Here is a 24,427-nt window from a genome sequence, read left to right on the forward strand (position 1 = left end):
GAGGGTGTGGGAGTAGATGTGTGTGTGTGTGTGTGTGTGTGTGTGTGTGTGTGTGTGTGTGTGTGTGTGTGTGTGTGTGTGTGTGTGTGTGTGTGTGTACGCTTTTGTGTGAGAGAAAAAAGAGTTTCCCAGTCATTTTTGTACTCTTTTTATGTGGCGGGTTATGTTATAAAGTAAACAATTTTTACATTAGCAGTCAACGAATAAAAAAAAATATATATTTGATTCAAGCTGTAAAAACCTGAGAAAAAGACAGAAAAGAGGCTGAGCAAAAAAATAAACAGAAAAGATGAATAAAACAGAAATGGGGACTAAGGAAGATTAAGAGAAGAGTACAAGCAGGAGAGGGAGATCACACGAGAGAATATTTATCTGCTTGCGTTGTATAAAAAAACTGTGTGCATGCGCTCATCCTCCAGCCTAATTAGCCCAGGCTGTCTGGCCTTTTTATGCATGTGTTTGTACACATGTGTGCGCTGTGTGTGTGGTATATTTGGCTGAAGTTGTGACCTGAATCCTCATCTCAATGGGGAGATGAGAGAGTGAGCGAGAAGGAGGGGAAAAAGAAGGAGTGTGTGAGCAGGAGATGCCTTCATATCATTTCAACACTTTGGTTGATAATAGGATTGGGCTCCCCCCCCTTTTTTTTTCCCTTCTTCAGTCTCACTCTTTCCATCTCCTATGCCTCAGATTTTTTTCCCTTCCTTTTTCACCACCCAGTCAGTGCATAATCCCATGGTTGCGGTTAGATTTTTATTTAAACTGGTTTTATTTAAAGGGCTAGATTAAGACGAGGCTGAATATGTGGGTCAGCTAAAACAAGCTTTGGAGAGGTCAAATAACTGCGCGCGTGTTTGGTCTCTTGTTGATAGTGGTGGTATAAGCAGTTCCCACTTTCCTCATGTAGCATCTGTGCCCTGTGAGTGAGTCTGTGTGTGTGTGTGTGTGTGTGTGTGTGTGTGTGTGTGTGTGTGTGTGTGTGTGTGTGTGAGTGAGAGAGAGTAGCTTTGATGTCTTTTGCTCTCTCCCTCTCTCCCTCCCTCTCTTCAAACCGTGTGTGTGTTTGCTTTTGTATACATGTGTTGCAGAGCTCATCTGTGAATAATGAAGCATGCAGCACGAGAGCTGGATAGAGTTTGATATAACCCTTTAGGAATGATAGTATAGAAGCTGAGAGAAAGGAAAAATGGTGAAAAAGAAAGATGAGTTGAGAGATAAAAGCAAGTGATTAAATTCCCAGGGAGCTAGCCTTTTAGCGTAATAGCTTTGTCACACTGGCAGAGGATCTCTGGGTTGCTTCACAGACTATGTTGCCGTGTGTGTGTGTGTGTGTATGTGTGTGTTTGACAAGTGTACCTGTATTTGTACACATGTCAATCACCTTTCTTCCCTATTCTGTTGCTCAGTTTGAACTTCAGCAGGTTGTCTTGACCATGTTTACATACCTAAATGCATTGAGTTGCTGCCATGTGATTGGCTGATTAAATAGCTGTGCTAACAAGCTGTAGAAAAGGTATATCTAATTTGAAAGGGCTATATATGGTGCCATGTTCAACGGCCAGTCCTTGAACTAGAATAAATAGGCTGCCCACATTGGGAAGGCACAGTTGCATGGCATGTAGCTTTCACCTTAGATAAGATATTCAGGTGTGTCTGCTGTATGTTCCTGGTGAGCCATGTTGCTGTGTGAAGACTTTCATGAGGTGCATATGAGTGAGAAGTTGGTTTTAAATACTGAAATAGTACATTCTCCTTAAAGTGAAATTTATGGTTACTGTCTTCCACTCACCATGAGGTTCACATTTGCAATTTTGGAGGAAATGTTTCAAAAGTTTTTAGATTAATTGTGATGAAATTTGGTTCAGAAATGCTATCCCTCCCTCCCTCCCTCCCTCCCTCAATGTGGGAGTTGTTTCCAGCAGGGAAGGTAAATTAAACTTGTCATTGGTAGTGCCAGGATAGACATGGCCAGCAACAATACTCAGGTAGGCTGTAGTGTTTAAATGATTCTCAGCTGGTACTAAGGGGCCCAAAGTGTGCCAAGAAAATATCCCCCACACCATTACACCACCTCCATAAGCATGAACCACTGATACAAAGCATGATGGATCTATGGTTTTATGTTACTCATGTTATTCGACTGCTGCAGCAGAAATTGAGGTTAATCAGATCAAGCAACATTTTTCTAATCTTCCATTGTCCAATTTTGGTGAGCCTGTGTGAATTGTAACCTCAATTTCCTGTTCTTAACTGACAGGAGTGGCACCCGGAGGGTCCACTTGTTGTGGGTTTCATAGATTCTCTTCTGCATACCTTGGTTGTAAAGTTTGGTTATTTGAGTTACTGTTGCCTTTCTATCAGCTCAAAGCAGTCGGCCTATTCTTCTGTGGCCTATGACATCAGCAAGGCATTTATGCTCAGAGAACTGCTGCTCATTTAATATTTCTTTATAAACCCTAGAGCTGATTGTGTAGGAAAATCCCAGTAGATCAACAGTTTCTGAAATACTCAGCCCAACCTGTGTGGCACCAACTACCATGCAGCATTCAAAGTCTCTTAAATCACCTTTCTTCCCCATTCTGTTGCTCTGTTTGAACTTCAACAGGTTGTCTTGACCTTGTCTACATACCTAAATACATTGCGTTGATGCTATGTGATTGGATGATTAGATAGTTACTAACAAGCAGTAGAACAGGTATACTGAATAAAGCAGAGGGTGCTTCATGTTATCACAGATAGTACCTGGTGTACCTGTGGCTTGATTTGCAGTGCAGCAAGCAACTGAGATTATCAACACGATCATCAACATTTTTAACATGACCAGATTTTTGGATCAGGACCATGCATACCTGCATTCAGCAGAAGTTAGTGCATACAAATATTTGAGTACTAATGTGGGCAAAAAAAAAAAAAAAAAGTTCCAGCATTCACTGTGTACCAGACCAATTTAAGCACTGCCTCTGGCAAAAAAGCAAATATGAGAGAGTCTGTGTCCTCCACTGCGAGTGCAGGTTTCAGCATCTCACAGACCAGGCAACAATGAGACATATAATAGCAATATTCATTAGCCTATATGTAGGTGTGATGCACACATCTTTGAATGCCTTTTCATGCGTGCATACTGTGCAGCCAGCTTTGCTACTCTGGCTACTTTGTGTCTGATTGCATTGTGGATGACATGGGTTTGAAGCCGTATGCAGTCTGTCAATGCAAGCTGGTGAGCTGGCACAGTGTGAATATGACTAATAGCCTAGTGTATAATAGAGTCAAAGAGCGAGAGATCTAGAAAACTATAAAATGACAACCACAATCGTGAGGCACAGATTTTGTATCTCATTGTAACAGGCGTGTGTGCCTGAGTGTTTGTATATTACAGAAGCATATGGGGTTTAAGGACCATGCATTCGTGTCTTGAAATTATATCTTTGCCTTTTGTGTGAACTGCAGGTTTCTAACTGTGTGGGATCTCCATGTATGATTGGGTACGTGTGTTCATGAGAGAAGAGAAGTGAGCTGTCTGTATTTTTTTTATTCTAAATGATTCTGCTGCCTGGTCCGCTGCCTATCTTGTATTGGTTCTGCACTGAAGATTGAATCTTTATCTGTGTGTATGTGTTGGCGCAAGTGCGCGTACATTTGTGCGCGTTCGTCCCATGCTGTGAGGCTGCTTGCTCTGCACACAGCTCTGTGTATGCGTGCTCTCCTCTGCTCTGTTTAGATTGGTTTTCTGTGTGCTCTTCTGGCTCAGCCTGTGTGTATGTGCGCACGGCTGCTTGCAGTGGCTTTTGTGTGCGTACTTGTGGGTGTAGTTGCAATATGCACAATTCTGAGGGTGCATACATGCTTGTGTGTGCCTTTTAGTGTATGAGTTGTCTTCCCTCCCTCCACCTCTGTGTTTGCCTTCCTCTCCTTCCAGAATAGTGGGGCCATCAATCAGAGGCAAGGGGGATAGAGGAAGGGAGTGAGGGGTGGAGGAGGCGAAGTGGAGGAAAGGAGCTGGCTCAGTGCCAGGGAAGAGAAGCTGGCATGCTGCCCAGAGGAGGGAGAGAGAGTGCCAAGAGAGGGGAAAAAAAGACTGAGCAAGAAGAGAAAATAGGTAGAGGGAGACTGAGAGAGAGAGAAACAGGGCAGAGAGATGGAGCAAGAAGGGGAAAGAAATGCGAGAGAATAAGAAGGAGGGCAGAGAGAGCAAAAGAGCAGGGCCAAGTGCACTGAGGGAAAACAGAGGGAGAGAGAAAGGGAGAGATACTGTGGAAGTGGAGAAAAATGAGCCAACAGAATAGATAAAAAAAAAAGAAGGCTGATTGCTTGGAGAAAAGAGGGGGGGGGGTGCTGAAAGAGAGGAAGCGGGAATGGTTGTTCTCACTGAGCAGCACTGTCTGCCACCCCAATCAGTGGGTGATTAGTACGTCATTGGCTACAAATATTTACCTTAAACTGTTCGCAGAGGGGAGAGCAGCCCAATTAGAAAGCAGGAGATGGAGACAAACTGCAGGACTGTGTGTGCACGCGCGTGCATGTGTGTGTTATGTACATGTTCTCTGTCTCCTGAGAGGTTATTCTGAAGCCATATGCTGCACAGAGAGAAAGGGCTGTAAGATGTAGTATAACTGTGTCCACTGTATGCTTTTCTTTAAAGAAAAAATAAACAAGGAAAACACCCTCAAAAGTCACCAGGCGCCACAGCTGCTCGTAATGATGCAAAATAATGACGATTAAAACATCCTTAGTATTACGTAACATTATAAACAAAATTAGAAAATCCTCAATTTATAAGCTGGAACTTCTAATTAATTAATTCCTGGTTTGTTATCATGTGTCGGAAGTAGGGAGTGTATTTGGATGAATGTTTATAACTCCTCTTGTTAAAGGTATACATGCGTTGTACAAAAACTCACACAGATGTATATTTTTTGATAGCTTGAGAACAACTTGAGTGCAGTGAACACAGTAAAATAAGCTTTCATTTTGGTTCACAAATACTATGAGCAGCCAGTCATATGAATTACAAAGGTCAGAGTCTCACTACTCTTCCTGTCATTTCAAAACTGTTTTGTATAACCCCTTCATGTCAGTGTGAAGTTGACTGGATATGCTTTTTTTTTTTTTGGTTTGTTTGTTTTTAGTAACATCATCTGTCACAGTCTCACTGTGGAATGCATTCAATTCAAAATAGCCTGTTGCCATTGTACTTCTGTGCAGCTTGAGGTTAAATGTGTTGCTCAACGTTTACTCTTAGTTTTGCTGACCGAAGTCAGTTTTCAAACCAGCAACTATTCCAGCAACAAGCGAGTGGGGGCGCTAAGAATAGAAACAGAATAGGAGCAAAGAGAAATGGCAGAGATTTTTGTTAGGAGCAATTAGTGTGAGTAGAGGGATATCTCTCTCTCACACACACACACACTCACATGCACACACACACACAAAGCTGGATTGCTCAGCCATAGCGGGACTCAGAGGCTGGCACAGCTGGCAGTGCCAGAGCACACTGGGCACCAGTTTCCTCTTCCCTTGCCAATCTCAACCCACGCTCATCACATTCAAATTCACCAAGCTTTATTGGCAAGATGAACGCAGTCACTGTTGCTCGCTGTCATGCTGGGAGACCAAATTGAATGCTGATCTTTCACAGGGAAGTGGCTTCCCCATTGTTCCAGTTCAAGTTTACTTTAATGTCAAAAGTGAAAATGCGTACTAGAAGAAATCTGAGTTTTAGTTCATCCCTCCATTTGAGTCTCTCTGCACTTGGTCTTCATTACTTTTGATCTTTTTCAAGCCTGCCGATATGCTACAGTTATACAACACAGGATGCCTTGTCATTCTAAGCAAACAGCTGGCTGCAGAGTCTACTCAGTAACACTACCTTCCTACGAAACAAACTTTGGCTTTGTCAGAGCAATCAGACTCTGGCAATTTTCCTTTTTTTTTTTTTTTTTCTTTTTTTCCTTAAGAAAATTGCACAGGCAGATGCACCATCATTCTGCAGTTGCTTATTTTGTGAGTGTTATAATTTTCTTTTTAGAGTACGCACAGCCTCATCTACCCACCTGTCTGGACTATTTCTACTTCAGTTAGTCATTTTCTGCATTTTCCAGAATGCCTTTTGACAGCCTTCATAGAACAGGCAGGAATGTGTTGCGTTTATCCTGTGGGTTAAACATGTGGGTGGACAGAGAGCAGCAGATAGCAATTGCAAAGTAAGTGCGGGAGAGTAAGCCCCCCCCAATCAAACTCTAAGAATTACACACCTTATGCAAAGCATTACTCTTGCCTCTGCATTCTGGTCCACTGAACCAAATGCTGGTTTAGAAACCGTCCCTGCTGCCCTCTGTCTGCCTCTCTTTGGATTTCCTCCTGATTGACAACTGAATGCATGTGCAAAATGTTGGGTCAAGGAACAATTTATTGGAGTGACACGAGTGACCTTTATTCTGTATGTTTGACTTAAATTCAGACTTTCATTCATAATGTCAAAGCATGTGCTGCTGGCCACTTTGTAATGCTCAATTTTGGTTTTTAAACACACACTCTGATTCTCCCCATTCACACTTACTGCTTATCAACATAAGCTGGTGGAAACTTTTCAGAAGTTGTATGAACTATAACCAGTTGTGGAGGCATCAAATTATTAATAAATGCAAAGAGGTCTTATTGTTTGCATTTATTATAGTCATTTATAAAACTTCACAAAGGGGGCTGTGCATTCTTACAAAGTGTCTTCCATACTTTATTTATATTGGAATGATTTTACTGAGGTGAACTTGTGGCGCACACTATGCAAACATTTTTATGAATTTTGATTGTGATTTTACATAGATTTTAGTTTAATTGACCATATGCGATATAATCGATACAGAAAACACCTGTATAAGCATAGTAATTGGATAGTTCATTTAGATTTGAGAGGATTGCATCCTGTCAGTGATGGGAAGTCTAAGCATGCATCCTCTGAGCATGTTTGTCTATAATATGAAGGCACATCATACATGGAGAATGTGTGGATGTTGATACCTCTGGCTCTAACGGGCCTCACTGCAGCTTCTGTCCTTGACAAAGAAGTTATTTCTTCTTCTTCCTCGTCTTCATTGCTTTCGATTTCCTTTCCTCTCTCTAGCTGTTTATTTCGGAGAATGTTTTGGTAAATTTTTGCTCTTGTGAAAAGCTATTCCTTCACCTATATTTTATCTCTTTCATCTGACGCCTTTTCCTCTGTCACGCTGTCTGACTTCATGCCAGCTGGCAGTATATCTGCCCTCAGGTGTTTATTGACCAGTCCCCTGCTTTCCTTTGTATCTATCCATCCATTTATCCCTCCATCCAGCCAGGCTTTGCCAGTCGTCCCCGGTGGCTGTGCTTTGGTTGGACTGTGGAACGAGAGTGTGCTGTGTTGTTTGACACCTGGCCCAGCTCAGACCGCTTCAGCCAAAATCACTTTCATTCAATTGTAAAACCCATCAGTTATTGGTATCTTGTGCTTATAACACCTATTTCCTCTCAGCCAGGACATGGAGTTAGAAGGGAGCCGCAGTGCTTAAGCTGACATTTAACACTGACAAATGTATACAATTGTAGTTTCTTTATCTGCATTTGCATCTGCAAGGTGCATTTACAGTTTTTTACTGGAACAACGCAATACCGTAAAGTGCAATACAGTTAAAACTTGAAACTGTATTTGGATAAAATCAATAATCAATTGGCTCACTGGTATCAGATTTACACCTGGTCGCTTGAGCTGTTAACTAATCACTTCTGTTGGAGTAAATTAATTTTGTTGGTGATAACATATTAGTTGTCATGAAAAGAGGCTGATTTTTTTTTTTTTTTTTTGTAAATTTTGTGACCATCGCACTGAAAACTGACTTCGTGCTCTTTATGATCTGCTCTTTAACCTTTTGATATTTATTTTTTACTTATGTCATAAGATCATAAGTTCATAATAAAAGTGGCTTCATAGACCAACCATGGTCAGGTCAGTAATTCAGACTGGTTCAGACATATGGTTAAACATCAGTACTGTCAGACTGGCTTCTTACTGACCAAAACTGAACCAGGTCATCCGAACTGATCTGATGGCTGAGCACAACCTGTTGTTTGCTAGGCGGCAATCTGGCCTAGTTGCATGATATTAATGGAGGAGAACAGTTCATTCAAACTACAGTAAGCATCTAAATTAATTTAACTATGTCCTATATAATTAGTGTTAAACCGTTAACCAAAAATCATTGGGAAGTGGTAGTGAACCATCTCACAAATTACAGCGGGACAGTTAATCCTCTAAACATCCGGTTAGAGCAATTTGCAGATCAAAATGTTCCCAGAGTGGGATTTTTTTTTTTCTGTTTTGGATAGATGTCTCTTCAGAACAAGAACTGATGCAGTACTGTGCAAAAGTCTTGAGCCAACCCTTATTACTTAGTCTGGCTCCTTCTTGTAATTGTTTTTTAAAGCGGTCTTGAGCACCAGTTCTCCGGGCTTTCTGAAGGTCTTTCAAAGTTTGGACATTAGCTGCTTTTTCACTCATTTTCAGTTCAGTCCTTGTTCCTGATCATTTTCAGGGGAATGTTTGTTTGTTTCTTAAGCCACTTAACACTGACCTATGAATCATTCAAGCATAAAAAAGGCACCTAACTCAAGGGATGACTCAGTATTGTATCTACACATAAGAAATGTAACAAAATTTAAATGATATATTTAGACACTTTTACTAGCAGCCTGTCATAAAAACACATAATTTGTGCCCATTTCTTTAGTTGAATCTACAAAAATGCCACAGAGAACCCAGTTTGACAGACATAAAATGTATTTTTGCACCAAAATCTATTAGCTGAAAACTTTTTCAAAAACAGAAAAAGGCTAAGGTATGCCAAATTTAAACAAAATCTGGCCTGAAAATCAGTGATAACAGGTATTATAGAGTGATATTTTTGGTCAAAATCATCATCGGTATGTATGGAGGTCAGGTGAGAGTTGCCTTCAGTTTAATGTAGTAAAAGTTTCACGTCGGCAGCAGGCACAGTAATCTATTTCCAGCTGTAAAAAATGTATTCTGCACTGCCAGGTTCTTCTTTCTCACTCTCACTTTTCTTTTTGTGATACACACACGCATGCTTAACACAAATACACCAAAGGAGCCGAGGCATACATGCATGCATTGACACATGCATGGAACTGTGTCTGTTCTTGGAACTGAGCTGGGTGCTAATTGTTTATGAAGCTGTGTTAAGTAATTGGCTCTTTGAATGCATGCATGTCTCAGTGAGCCTTTGTATATAATGGTCACTGTCACTGCACTGCCCTCCATTGCCACGTCCACTGTCTTTTATCTATTCCTCTTCAACACCTCTAAGTGCCAGCAACATGTGTTAGTGAGGATAAAGTGATGCAGAGAGAGAGAAAGCAAGATGGATAGATGGAGGAAAAAGTGAAAAAAAAAAGACTGTTTGAGGTAAAGTGTGACAGCAAAAATTACAAAAAACATGAGAGCGACTGATGCTATAGAGGAAGAATAAGGGCAGCTGAGGGAAAAAGGGGGATAGATTATAATAGAGAGAAAATAATATAGAAAAATAGAAAGATGGAATAAACAGACAAAGAGAGCAACTGAGGGGAGGGAGATGAGAGAGTGGGGGGAGAGGGATGGGAGGAAGAGGATGAATAGGGTAATAATGGCTCAGTGTGAGAGCTGTTGTAGAAAAGGGGAGAATGGCTGAGTGAAGAAGAGAACAAAATGAGGCTGAGGGCACTCAGACAGATAGAATTAGACACACCGCAGAGGTTCACTGCGTGTGTGTGTGTGTTTGTGTGCAAGGCTGAGAGAGTGTGTGCTTTGTTTCTGTGTGTTTGTGTACACTGGTATAGTGTGTGTGGGCAGCTGTTTTCTTAGGATGGGTACTATTGCTGTTGGTGTGAATGGATGGATGGAAGGAAAGAAAAAAAAAATCTTTTTCAGACCTAGAAAAAAACATTTTTGTGAATTTTCCGAGTTTTCGGAAATGGACAAACATAATGACATGAAATAGCCGGCTGAGACAGGTGGAGAGCTTGAGAGGAATTTTCTGAGGTTTTCTCCTCTCAGTGAATGTGTGCTTGTTTGGTTATATGTTTGCTGTAAGAATGTGAGGACAAGCTGAGCTAAATTAGAGTGTGAAGGTGCTAAAAGACCAAATGAGTGAAGCTCTAATGCTGTCTCCATCCTACCACCTCTGCTGTTCGCTCCCACATTCCCCCACATGTTTCTTCTGTCTCATAGAGATGTCATTGACAGAACTCCTTGCTCATTAAGAACGAGTTTAAATGCAACAAAAGCTTAATGTGCTGTAGAGGTGTATCATATGCTCTGTGTTCATTGTGTACTTATGATCCTACAATATGCAACATGATTATATATCCCCTTCTCTCTCCTTCTGTCTCTCTCTTGTTTCTCTCTTTCCATCACAGGCGGAGATTGTCAAGCGTCTCAGTGCCATCTGTGCTCAGATCATCCCTTTCCTCTCTCAAGAGGTAAGTGTCACTGCAGCCAGACACATTTACACATGCACAAACAACATGCACGCACAAAAAGGGGAGAAAACCACTCAGATTCCAGACCCATCCCTGTAAAATATCAGGAATGTATCATGTACTGTACAACAGGACATTTTAACGCTTGTAGAGTTTAAACACTAGTCCTGAATTCCTACACAGATATTAATTGATCCAAATCCTATACATTTAAAAACATTCTACAGTGCAATGTGTCTAGAAGCATATTGATAATAGCACATTAACATTCAGCATTCTCCTGTAAGTTGCTTCTGAACAAATGTAATTCTGGTCATTGCACATAATTAAATATTATGTACACTTAAATCCATAACTGTACATATAAAGACATATTTTTTAGTGTTGGCTCTGTACACCACAGTGGATTTTAAATTAAAAAAAAAAAATCAAGGTTTTATTGAAATGCACTAAAACTCTGGGAGGGGCCAAATCTACAAACTCTTTCTTAAAAAGAATGAATACACTGACCAGCTGAGCAACACCAAAATTATTTACATGGTTGACTAAAACAATGTTACAACTTCTAAGCAAGTCAAGAACACTCTCGAAGAGGTATCATTGGTCTACAATCAAGAGACGCCTTCATGAATGCAATGAACAACATGGAGACCACAGGTTAGACTCAGGAACAAGAAAGCATGTAAAAAAAACTTGCACAGTGCTTTAAAAGACAGATGATACTAAGATGAATTTGTACCAGAATGATAGGAAGAGAAAAGTATGGAGAAGGAAATGAAAACTTCACGATCCAAAGCATATCTGTCAAACATAGTAGGGGCAATGTTATGACATGTGCATGTATGGCTGCCAGTGGAACCAGCTCACTAGAGTTTATTGATGATGCGACTGCTGTAAATGGATAGTGAACCACAGCGTACTGCAAAAGCAACCCAAGAGTTTCTCAAGGATAATTTGTAATGGCCAAGTCAGTCACTTGGTCTCAAACCAACAGAGCAGCTTTTCAGTTATTAAATACAAAACTGAAGGCAGAAAGACCCACAAACAAGCAGCTGCTGAAGGTGGCTGCAGTAAGGGCCTAGCAGAGCATCTCGAGGTAGGAAACGCAGCATTAAAAACATCCCTTTTTATTTAAAATTGTTTGCCCAGTTAACTTTGAGCCTCTGAAAATGGTGAATTATGTATAAAAAGTGGCTGTGAATTGTAAAAAGTGCAACATTTTTGTTGAACCCCTTGAATTCAAGCTGAGAATATCAATCGTATTTGGAGCGTTTGATTTAAAATCCACTGTGGCGGTGTACAGAACAAAACTATAAAAACAAATTATGGAACTAACTGTAAACACATTATTGGGTAAACACAAATGACTAATTTTTAGGATAAATAAATGAAATCAATATAATGTGCAATAATAATTCCGTCATGGTTAATCAGTGTGGCAGATATAACTGATATTTCTACATTTCTGATTTGAAAAGATCACCATGTCATGTTATAGTCAACTCATATTTGATGTTATGCCTCTTACTCTAAACATGGTATTACATTCATAAATGTCATATGTTTCTGTGGTGATTTACTAACAAAGTATCCAGTAGCAAATGGTACTAATAATGAACATTAAAAAAAAAAACAAATACAGAAGTCTTTAGCTCGATTTTAGAACCAGCTATACAGAATATCATGAAGTAAGCTCTCTGACTATTCCAAATTAAATACATACTTTTTTTTTTATTTTTTAAAGTGCTTCAGGGCCTCTTATCATTCAGAAACATTATCACCATTCCGGCATGAGTGTTTTTGCTTCATTAATTGCTCCTTAAAGCCATAATTTAATTTATATGTGCTTAGAGGAGCAGAATTATTGATGATATATTGTTGTATTGTTGCTCTGACTTTGGGCAAGACAACAAAAGAGATTAAATGAGAGTAAACCCTTATTATAGTTGTATTCCTCTGCATCAGTGCCATTTTACCGTACATGTTTTTGTGCAAGTGTGTAGATTGTGTCGATACAAACCTGCAGACATCCTCCTTTTTGTCTCTAAGTGTGAGTGTACACTGATGAGTGCGCTGCCTGGAGACAGCAAGGTCACAGCTTTGTCAGTTTGATCAATATTGACACTGTGTGTCTGTGTGTGTGTGTGTAGGTGTGCAACACCGTCACACACATGTATGTTTGAGCTTGTGGGACTGATCACATTGGGATTTTGTGCAAACAGAGCTGAGCTTTTAGTTAGTGTGGCACTCGCTATGTGTGAATGCGCACGTATCTCTGTACGTGTCTGGCTACAGTATTTGTCCTTCTGTTTTTGTGACTTTCTCTCACTGTTTGTGTTGTGTGAATGCGTGGTTGGCCCATCTAGACATTCTTATTTACACTCCCTGTACCAGGTTTGGATGGAAGCAACACCTTTTCACTAGTTTGGTTAATGTGAGGTCCCTGGTGTGTCATTACTGACTCTGCATGCCATATACTCTACTGCATATTATATTGACACTACATATGATAGTATTCAGTCATAACACACTGTGATTTGTCTTTCTTTCACTTTCTCTCTCTGAACTTTAATGTGTATGTGTAGCACCAGCAACAGGTGGTCCAAGCTGTGGAGAGGGCCAAACAGGTCACTATGGCTGAACTCAACGCTATCATCGGGGTGAGTCATCTTCATTTGTCAACACAAACACGCACAGGAACTAAGAATGTTAAGAATTAAATTATTACTAATGTTTGTTATTCATTCATAAATATCAATGACTTGTTAACTGTTTGTGATGTACAGTTATGTGAAAAAGAGTCTTCATATGACTCTGTGCAGTCCCATGAAAAACTAAGTACACCCCCATAATTTAGTAGCTTGTAGAACCACTTTTAGCAGCAGTAACTTGATGTAATCATTTTCACGTTGTTGTGGAGGAATTCTGGCCCACTCTTCTTTATAATGTTGCGTCAAGTCATTGAGTTTTTCAGGCATTTGTTGCGCAACTCTCTTAGGGTCCCACCACAACATTTCAAACTGGTTAAGGTCTGAACTTTGAATGGGCCATTGCACCACCTTCATTTTTTTTTTTTTTGCAGTAATTCTGCTTTAGATTTTCTGATGTACTTGGGATCGTTGCTCTGCTGCATGACCCGTTTTTGGCCAAGCTTTAGATATCGGACAGATTGTCTCATATTTGAATATGCTGGTATACAGAGGAGTTTATAGTAGACTCAATGGATGCAAGGCGCCCAGGTCCTTGGGCTGCAAAACAAACCCAAATCATCACCCCTCCACCACCATGCTTGACAGAAATGAGGTGTTTGTGCTGAAACCCTGTGTTTGGTGTTCACCAAACATGGTGCTGTGCATTATGGCCAAACATCTTCACTTTGGTCTCATGTGTCCAAAAGACATTGTTCCAGAAGTCTCGTGGTTTGTTCAGGTTACAACTTTGCAAACCTAAGCCATGCTGACATGTTCTTTTTTAGAGAGAAGAGGCTTTCTCTTGGCAACCCTTCCAAACAAGCCATGCTTGTTCAGTCTTTTTCTAATTGTAAAGTCATGACCTTTAACATTTAACATGCCGGCTGAGGCCTGTAGTGTCTGAGATGTAGCTGTTGGGTTTGTTGATTAGCAGCACCTGGCTGCTACTTAGCCTCTTAATTCCTGTGGAAGCAGAAAAGGTGTAATTGGGGTTTTTTGTTGTTTGTTTGGTTTTACATGACTGTATAGAGTCCTCTGAAATGCAAAAGAAAGCAGTGCCCAGAAAGACTGTGAAAATATCTCACAAAATAACCTTTACTGTGGTGTTTTCAGTAAACATCCACTTGCACATTTTGGTTATATTGTCCCAAGCGCATGTATCCTACTGTAGATTTACCTCTAAATTTATTGACTTTATCTCATTTCACTGTGAGCTGATATTTGTAGCATCTCCTCCACAGTAACCAGCAATGAGCTTGTTATTTTTCATCAGAGTGACAGTGTAAGCCAAACTAAACGTTCGCCATTGCTGTGTTAGGAACTGTGGCGCCAGCATCATTCTCCTCCTCCTCCACCAATGTTGTGGAGCTATGTTTAGCTTGCAGGTGCTTCCTCAAATTTGAAGTAGAGCTTTTCACAGCTGACAGACATTTTACACCAGGGCACAGTTTGCATTTCCCTGCAATGTTCCTGTCCTTTTTACCCACAAATTTTAAATATGTGAATACTTCCAAAACATAAAGGCTTCATCACTGTCATCTTGCTAGCTGAGTTACATGCATGGTGAGATAATTAGGCAAATACTGACCATGCAAGTGGAAGGTCAGGAATTTCTTTTTTTTATTTTTTTTTGTGGCAACAAAAGGAAGTAGAAGCAGAGGTCAAATTTTAACAGTAATGCTTGAAGAAGTAACTAAATTGTCAATTGAGTACTTCAATCCTGCTCATACTGTAAATTATACACTTTTTGTCTGTGTGTGTGTGTGTGTATGTATATATATATATATATATATATATATATATATATATATATATATATATATATATATATATATATATATATATACACACACACACACACAGAGACAGTGATGCTCCTGAGTGCCGTAGTAGATGGGGCTTTCCACAGCTTGTCAGAGCACTGATCACATTACTGTCTACTTAAAGCCCTTTGTTCCTCCCGGCACTACAAACACTGCTGTCTCTAAGGTGTGTGCTTTTGGTGTGTGTATGTGTGTCTAATACACTGGCTTGACAAAACAACACACAAAAACACATCATAATGCTCCCCTCAGGATAATAGCCTTTCTTTATCTGTAGCTGCTCCTTTGCTCTCATCTCTCTCTCCTCTTCTTTCTCATTTTCCTCTTTTTTTTTTTCTTACCTTCTTCATTTTCTTTCTGGATTTTCCCATCCCTCCCCACAATCTTTTATCATTCTCTCCATCTTACATTGGCCGTGTCCTCATTTATTCTCTCCCATTGTTTTTTTTTTGTCTTATCTTTTGTTCTCGCTGCTGCACACTTTCCTTCCCTTTTTCCCCATTTACGCTTTCCCATGTTCATCTAATTCTCCTTCACTTCTCACTGCTTCCTACATTATTTCCTTCTGTCTCTCCTCATCATTTGCTGTCTGACTCAAATATTTTCTTCCTTCTCTTTAATCCTCCCTGTGTTTTCCCATGGCCCTTTTTCTACCTTTTTCTTCTCCTTCGTTCCCTTCATAATAAATCCCATTGCCTCAATATCTAACTCCTTTTCAAAAACCTCTGGTTCTTCTATTCACTTCTTGGATTTACTCTCAACTGCCTTTACTTTCCTGGTGTATCGTGATCATTCAATTTCGTTCTACCTTTCTTTCCTCGTCGTCTTTCTCATCCTTGGTCTCAATCTCTTTCACCTGTTAATCCTCTAATCACTTTCACATCCTGTCTACCTTCATCTTAATTTCCTCTTTCACTGTTGAGCTCTCCATGTGGCTTTCATTTTGTTCGCCTTCTCCCTTTCTCATGTTTTTCCTCTTTTCCAACCACAACATTCACTTCCCCTTCACTTCGTTTTTCGTATTTGTTCTCATTTTTCTCTGCTTATTTTCATTCCTTTTGTTCTTTACCTTGTCTTTTTCTAACCACACACTCTCTTCTGCTCACCGTCCCTCCCCTTACTCCTTCCCTCCCCCTCTACTTTCTTTCCCTGTGGCCACAGCAGCAGCAGCTCCAGCACCTGTCTCACCACGCCCCTGGCATCCCCCTGACGCCACACCCATCAGGGCTGTCCCTGGGCGCGGGGAGCTCAGGACTTCTGGCACTGACAGGGGCCTTGGGGGTCTCAGCCCACCTTGCCTCCAAAGATGAGCGCAACCATCTGGACCCTGAACATCTCAGAGGTAAAGAACCTTTTAGCCTTTAAGTTTTCAGTTTTGTCTCAGGATTGTGTGTTTTGGCAGAGTCGTGAGAATATTCTGAACGAGCAACTAGGAGAAAGTCTCCTGTCTGCTCTGTAACTTTGAGCAACATTAGTCTTTTCTGGTATTGAAACTGATCGCCTTCACCTACACTTAGATTTACTGTGACAGTTTAAATGTTGTTGCTTAATGTGGAAGTTTTTACCCTTAAAGTCCCTGCAGCCCCGACGTGTACCATAGCTGTTCTACAGTGAAAATCAGTCTACTTGTTTTTGTTTCAGGTTTGCACAAAGAGCTTGATCGATGATGAAATCAATAATGTTATTGAACATTTTGAGAAGAATAGTTAGCAAGTTCAGCACATGTGAGGCTGAGTAAAAGGCTCTGGGAAATAGAGAGAGAGCACAACTATAGAATATCAAACATGCAGGCTTATTTTATTTATTTATTTATTTTTTTAATGTTTGTCTCTATTTGTGACTCTAGGATATGTGGATAGAAACTCCTGACAGCTGCAGCATAAGACCAAGATCATTTTATCATATTTTATCATTTTTGACCACATTAAATGTGATTGAAAATGCAAAGCAGTACTATAGATCATTTCTGACAGGCAGCTGCTTTGTAATTTGTCCAGCAACTCACCTTTTGGACTGAATTTGAACTTTCTTGTTTTGATTGTTGTCTTAATATGGTCAGATGTATTCATGGCGTTTCTATAAATGCAAGAGAAATGCTCTCTCCCTATGAACTTCCTTTCACCCCCGATAGAATATCTTATCTTTGTGGAGTTTTTCAGGCACCGAGCCAAGAGAGACTTTCTCATGAATAAACCGAGAGCTAGAAAGAAAAATGGAAGGAATCGGTGAGAACAAAAAAAGGAGAAAGATAAAGAGATCACTGTGTTCATATTGTCGTGTTAAGCATCTGTGTAAGAGCTTATGCATGTCTGCAGCTGTGTGGGTTTCTGTTCTTACATATGATATGAAGAATGAGGGGAAAAGATGGTGAGCGTTGAAGGCAGCAGGGGAAGACAGCGAGCTTTGTCTGGTTGGAGAAGAAAGAGAGGGAAAGATGGAGAGGATAGAGGAGACTGGAGTCAGGCACAATAGTGGGTTTGTATCTTTATTAGACAGAAGTCATCGTAGTTCAGCCTAACCATGGCTGACTGGGGACTGTTGTTGTTATTATCAGGACTGACGTCAAACTTTCTCTCTTCTCCCCTTTTCCCTTCTTCATCACTCTCTTCTTTTCTCTACTCTGTTCTCTTTCCTTCCCTTTCTCTTCCCCAACCCAGAGGGAGCACCCAGCAGGGTGAGTAGTGTTGCATGTGTGTACCTTGATGTCAGTGTTTTGTACGCCCACATTTCACTGTGTGTGCGCGCATGTGTGACAGTGATAAACTGAGGGAAATGGAGACGCGCTCCAAAGTGGCCTCTAAAAAAGACAGTGTTTTGCTGGAGCTCAGCCAGGAGTAGCACCGCTCAACACCAGCACAATAGCAGCTCATCACCATCAACCTTGAGCTTCTCAAGGTTTTCCACATTATACTAACATCTGAGCTCCTCGCATTTGGCTGTTATCTGGAAGGGCCTACAAACTGAGTTAATGGACTGTTATCAGCACCACAAATATTCAGGTAATCTACAACATTTACAGAGCAAGAGAGGATTATATCCAAGTTAATGTTAAATGCTGCCCAAAATACTGTAGAGTCTGTAGAAACTGTCAAAATAAGAAATGTAAGTAAAACAGCTAAAAATTGGCAGTGAATCGTCAAATATTTCTGTACAGCAGATCCCGCAACTGAGTTCCAAGTGATTAGACATTTCAAAACAGAATCAATTCTAAAATATCCTTAGTTAATATTAAATCTAATTGGTGAAATTGCCATTGCTGAGATAAAGTGAAATCATTGCACCAGAAAATCAAAATGGGAAGCCATGTAATGTTCGGCCACATATTGTTCTGGTCCGGCTATTTCATAGAGCAAAAGATGTCCACTGGCATCTAAAGTTTACCAAATCTAAAGTTTACCACCCCAGTTTCAAAAAAGTTGTGACATTCACAATAGAACACAGAAAAGATGTAAAATGTTTAAACTGAGACATTTTACAGTTTCATGAAAAAGAATTTGCTAGCTCATTTTGAGTTTGATGGAAGCAGCATGTTTCAAAAAATTTGGGACAGAGGCAGGAAATGTTAGTATTAGTAAAAAGAAACAGCTGGAGGAACTTTTTGCAACTAATAAGGTCGTTTGGCAACAGGTCAGTAACATGATTGGGTATAAAAAGAGTCTTAGAGAGGCAGAGGTTGACCAATCTTTAAAAAAAGAACTGCAACTACACATTGTGGAACAATTTCAGAATAATGCTCTCAACATAAAATTGGGATGACTTTGAATATCTTATCATAATATCAAAAGTTCAAAAGCCGGCGTCTCTGATGAAATGGGGTGCATCGGTGCCTGTGGAAGTGGTAGCTTGCACATTTTGGAAAAGCACCATTAATGCTGAAAGGTATACATTCATATGAATGGGAGAGTGTGTCCAAACCTTTGACTGGTACTGTATATAGGTGATATGACATCTTTTTCACTGATGGCCTTACATATTTCAACAAGACAGCCACATACAGCATCTACTGCAACAGCCTTGATTGTAGCAGGAGAGTCCGGGTGCCGAACTGGCCTGCCTGCAGCCCAGATCTTTTACCGACTGATAACATTTGACACCTCATGAAACAAAACTTCTGACAAACACGACCCAGGACTGTTGAGCAACTAGAATCCTATATCAGACAAGAATGGGGCAATATTCCTCTCCCGAAAGTCCAGCAGCTGCACTCCTCAGTTCCCAGATGTTTACAGACCAGTGTTAAAAGGAGAGGGAATGCTACACAGTGCCAAACGTGGCCCTGTCCAATTTTTTTTCCCAAGTTGTGTTGCTGCCATCAAATTCAAAATGAGCTAATATTCTTTGTAAAACGTTACATTTTCTCACTTTAAACATTTTGACAAATTTCATGTATTCTGCTGTGAATAAAAAGAGTTTGAGGTTTGCAAATCATTGCATTCTGTTTGTATTTACATTGTATACCCTGTCCCAGTTTGTTTGGGAATGGTGTTGTTTTGCAATCTTGACATGTACAGTATCTTTCCAAAATGATATCCTCATTCTGTGCTTCGGAGGGCACAGTAAACAATGAAAAACGGAGATGAAGATAAAATGACAGTTTTCCCCATTAGCCGTCTTTCCTTTAACATGACATTTCACTATAGCACTGACCTATGTGACTTTTTAGATTAGATGCAGGAATACATTTTCATGAAATTGAGGGGTGAAAACTGAAAGGGGGGGCTTTGGGGGGTGTTAAAAATACCAACAAGTCTTTGTTCTAGCTTTATTGGGAAATGAAAATGATTTAGGGGCACTGCTGACTTTTCCTCGCTCTTTCTGCAATGAAAACCTTAGCATAATTTAACTCTGAGCACAATGCCGATTGTTAAGCACCAAGAAAATATTTCTCTCATGAGTCGAGGTTTGTGCTGAACTTAGCCAAGCATTACAGCATTTGGGAACGAAGGGGAGGGAGAGAAGGCTGAGAGATGCATATCAATTGGCATCTATCAGAGAGCCCCATACTGGTAAAAACAAGTTAGAATTTTAAATGGAGGGGAAAAAAGGGACAGCGAAAGGAAGTGAGGAGAAGAGAGAAGAGGAGAGAGGCGGAGGAGGAAACGAAAGACATGAGGGAAGTTTGTTGAGCTGCACTGAGCTTCATTGTGTAGTCTCTTCTCTCCTCTGTTATGCTCCTTCCTGCCGTTCCCGTGGGCTCCTTCCTGTGTGACTCACTGGTGTGTTAAACCCTCACTGTTCTTGTCCTCCCCACAGGGGGACAGAGAATGACAAGTGGCCCTCACCAAACCTCTGGCCCTTACCCCAGCGCTAAACCAACACAATGTTTTGATCGTATTTTCTCAGTGCTGAGCACCAGGAAAGGCTTGTAAATATACCTGCACAGCTTTATTGGCCAATAATGAGGGTCATATTTTACATGAGGACTGGTGTGTCAGGGGAGAGCAGTAATTAGCTTTATAGGCTGTCCTGTGTGCTGCTATGAATATGTCTTAACCTGTGCTTGTGTTTTTGCTGTGTACTTGCATGTGTGTGTGTGTGTGTGTGTGTGTAATGTTATCATGTGTGTTATATATGGACTTTCCTTTAATGTCTGTTTTTTGATCCTCTGTTTTTCTACACTGTCATCTGTACATTAGCAGTACTGTGTGCATGTATGTGTTTACGTTGCCGAGTTTGAAACAGATGCATTGATAATGTGTGCGCTTGACGTGAATCTGTGTGTCATCCCCGGAGCTGTCATTACCTGTCTTTGCTGTGCGGTAGTGTTTGCGTGTTCATACAACTGTTTGTGTCCCTGTTTTTTTTGTTTGTTTGTTTGTTTTTCCCCCCCCCCCCCCCAGAGTAAGTCGGTGTCCTCCACAGACAGCCAGCCCAATGAAGAGCGCCAAGGCCCATCAGGAGGTTACGCCTCCTCACAGGGAGGAGCTGAGGCCAAGAGGAGGCGCTGTGATGACAAAGAGTCTCTCCCACCACATTCCTACGTATGTGTTTGTTACCTTCACCAAGACCATTATGTGACTAAGTTCAGTAGCAATGGCCGGAGGGGCCGCTTGGAAGTGAGTGACTCTCTGATCAGATACCAACCTGGATCCAGTTTCCTGGAAGGATTCTTTCCATTGCAAGCCTGGACATTCTTAAACAAAATAAATTCATTAAATCACAAAGTGACCCAGATTCAGATGTCCTTCTGAGTCTAGGTCCCAATCCATGCATGTTGCAGAGGCAATTTTCAGCCTTGGTGATGGTATGCTTGTTATGCATCTTTGTGCCTAGCCTTAAACAAGAGAAAACAAAAATGCAGCAGCACAGGTAGGAAACGGGAGGAAACACAAGTTACATGCAAATAAAGAACAAATTCTGTAGTTTTTGTTAACCAAAGATGTCAGGAAGTGTGTATGTATGTCTGTGTGGTTCTGTGTGTGTGTCTGAATGACATTACCTATGACATTATAGGCCACACGAGGGTCGGGGGCCCGTCGCCAATTAGAGTTGTGTTTGGTTTGGATGGGTCCAGCGGGGAAGAGCAAGCAGCCAGAGGCGATGTAATGCCAGAAGAGAGATGGCCAAGGCAGATAGCTGTAATGAATTAGATGGCTGTGTGTTTGCAGTCTGGAGGATTGATTGACACCGGGAGTCTGTCTGTGCAAGACGGCCTCCAGCTAAGTCAGTTTGGCATCAGCAGCAACAGTCCAAATCTTCCCATTAGTTCAGAGAGAGAACAAGCACAGCGTTTCCACTTTCTGAATGTTTTTCCTCTTTCCGTCTGTCGAGCCGCATTACACCTCCCATTTCTCTCTGTTTGCCTTTTCCTATTCTATATCTTTCGCTGTCTCTTTATCACTGTTTCTCAATTTCTCTGCTTTTTCACTCACTCCTTGTCTTCTTGTTTCCTTTTCATTTTTATTCCATCTGTATTTTTTTTTTTTTTTGCCTTTTTTTTTTCCTCCCGTGAACTTTTTTCCTCTCCTTCCCTCTCACCATTATTTCCTCACTCTCTCTCTCTCTCTCTGTCTCTCTCTTGCTGACTGTTTTCGTGTTTTTGTTCCAGGAAGGAGGTTGTAGACATTGTCCTGTTTTGGCTCTGCATAATAAGGCACTGATGTCACTCCACACTGATGTCAATAGGAATATCAGGCCATGATCACATCAAAGCGCTGTTGCCATGGTGACTAAGTGCCATCCTTCTCACCCCAGGAAAAAAAAAGAGAGATGGAGAGATGGTTAGGCGAGGAGGAAAAAATGTGCTGTGTGTGTGTGTGTGTGTGTGTGTGTGTGTGTGAGAGAGAGAGAGAGAGCGTAAGAGAGACCAAGATTAAAAAAAGCTTTGTATAGGGGGTTGTTTAGTGAGAATGTATGATATACAATATCTCTCTGTTAAATGTTGCATGGATGGTGGACAGAGTGTGAAAGGAAGCAAAGAGCAGTCACTGATATTGATATATCGATCTGTGTGCGCACTTGTGTGTCTTTATTATTTAAGTTCTCTGTGTACACACACGCAGCATACTGTATCTCTGTGCTGATGTGTTATCTTAATGGATCTTGACAAATCATGTCTCACCCTTTCTTCTATCTATCTGTCTTTGCTCCTCAGGACAGTGATGGAGACAAGAGTGAAGACAATCTTGTTGTGGATGTCTCCAATGAGGTGAGATGCCAGTCTTTCTAAATGATTTTGACAGCACCTTGATGTGGCTGTTATCAGTAGGTTTACATGAATGCATATATGTAAAAGAGGTTGCTTGCAGTGATAAATCCACAGAGAATTGCCACTTAAACTCTGCTTTTCCGCCTCCACTCTCTGGAGCTTTTTAGAAAATGTCAGCTCATTTTTCCTTCTTTTTTTTTTATTTTTTTATTTTTTTATTATGCCCCTTTTATAGACAGCATAAAAGATGGATGTAGCTTTCAGGTCTGAAAAGTGAAGCCAAACCTGCATTCATTTTAACGGCCACCAGGGGGCAGGGGTCTTGGCTATAACAAGACTTGCAGTCCTATAGAGGTATGACGGAAGGGAAGCCTCAGCTGGGACCACTGTAAGCTCTTTGCTGCTGAGGTTATGGGTTCAGTCCCTCATTTTTGGTAGGACTGAATGAAACGTCCAAATTTTTGGTCATTCTAAGCGTCAAGGATATGCTCATTGGCTGCTGACTTGCGATTGACAAGTCAGTAAAAAAATGTGTGTGTGTGTGGTTTCACTTTCAAATCTGCCTCTCATCATTACATCTAGTTTCCAAATACCAAGATGGAAATGGTGAAAATGCTCATCTCGAGGGTTTAAATTGAGAGTTCACAAACCAGTGGTAGCTGCGTCCATCTTTTGTGTTATGGCCACTTTACTTTTCTGTCTCGTGCTCATCAGTTGTTTCCAGTGGGGGTGGGGGGTCTATTGACTGGTTGTACCTGCTCAGCATCAAATGGCAGACAGCCAAGGTTAGTGACTAGCTTCTGAATTTAGTGGCTAGAGTCTGAGATTTCTTTCACAAATTAGTGGAGTCTAAAATTTGAACTAAAAGGAGAAAGATAGGCAGCTGTTTGCTAACAAGTGAATGAACCATATCAACTCAAATGGTAATACTCTTCCAGTCAAAACAGCCAGCTTCACAGTAGCATTCTGCTGCTGTTTTCTTCTCAGTAACATAAAATATCTTGGATTAACTTTAAATACAATTATAAAAGGTAATTTTAACTAATGCAGGGTGAATGCTGACAGTTCTCTATACAGCTCTGGAAAAAATGAGACCATTGTAAAATTATGTTTCTCTGATATTACTATTTATAGCTATCTGTTTGAGTAAAATGAACATTTTATTTTTTATTATATTATATTTTTTATTCTATAAACTGACCTTTTTATCCGGATTTCAAATAAAAATACTGTCATTAAGACCATTCATTTGCAGAAAAAAACAGTCGAGTTTTTTTCCCCAAGTTTTCAGACCTCAAATGACGCACAAAAAACAGGTTCATATTCAATACTATTGTTTTCAGTTTGGAAGAGTTCAGAAATCAGTATTTGGTGGAATAACCCTGATTTTTTTTTTTCAGTCACTTTCATGCATCTTGGCATGCTCTCCCCCAGCCTTACACACTGCTGTTGGGTGACGTTACACCACTCCTGGTTAAAAAAGTCAAGCAGCTCAGCTATGTTTGATGGTTTGTGGCCATCCATCCTTCCTATTGATCACATTCCAGAGGTTTTCAATGGGCTTCAGGTCTGGAGATAGGGCTGACTATGGCGGGGTCTTCAGGACACACAATGACCAATATAAAAACTCAGCCACTGATTATTGTACATGAGAAGTTCAGCTTAATTTATGAAATACTTATTATGTTGTTTAAGTAGAAAAACTGACCTATCAGGAACACATAGAGTTCTGTCTAATCATTACTTAATAATTATTAATTTCCTCA

The 24,427-nt window shown here is 40.6% G+C and overlaps 1 protein-coding gene across 2 annotated transcripts in view; it reads left to right on the top strand.

Moving 5' to 3' along the window:
• tle2b (TLE family member 2, transcriptional corepressor b) overlaps nt 1-24,427 on the top strand; it is a 77,691-nt gene that overhangs the window by 40,919 nt on the left and 12,345 nt on the right. The window contains exons 5-10 of one of the 2 annotated variants that reach the window (XM_030728183.1): nt 10,438-10,500; nt 13,086-13,160; nt 16,175-16,355; nt 17,671-17,687; nt 20,854-20,994; nt 22,608-22,661. In XM_030728183.1, the coding sequence (XP_030584043.1) occupies nt 10,438-10,500; nt 13,086-13,160; nt 16,175-16,355; nt 17,671-17,687; nt 20,854-20,994; nt 22,608-22,661 (531 nt within the window). The remainder of the gene's footprint in view (nt 1-10,437; nt 10,501-13,085; nt 13,161-16,174; nt 16,356-17,670; nt 17,688-20,853; nt 20,995-22,607; nt 22,662-24,427) is intronic. The other variant, XM_030728184.1, reaches the window with a different exon arrangement.

The sequence above is a fragment of the Archocentrus centrarchus genome, chromosome 4 (assembly GCF_007364275.1).
Source record: "Archocentrus centrarchus isolate MPI-CPG fArcCen1 chromosome 4, fArcCen1, whole genome shotgun sequence".
Classification (NCBI taxonomy): domain Eukaryota; kingdom Metazoa; phylum Chordata; class Actinopteri; order Cichliformes; family Cichlidae; genus Archocentrus; species Archocentrus centrarchus.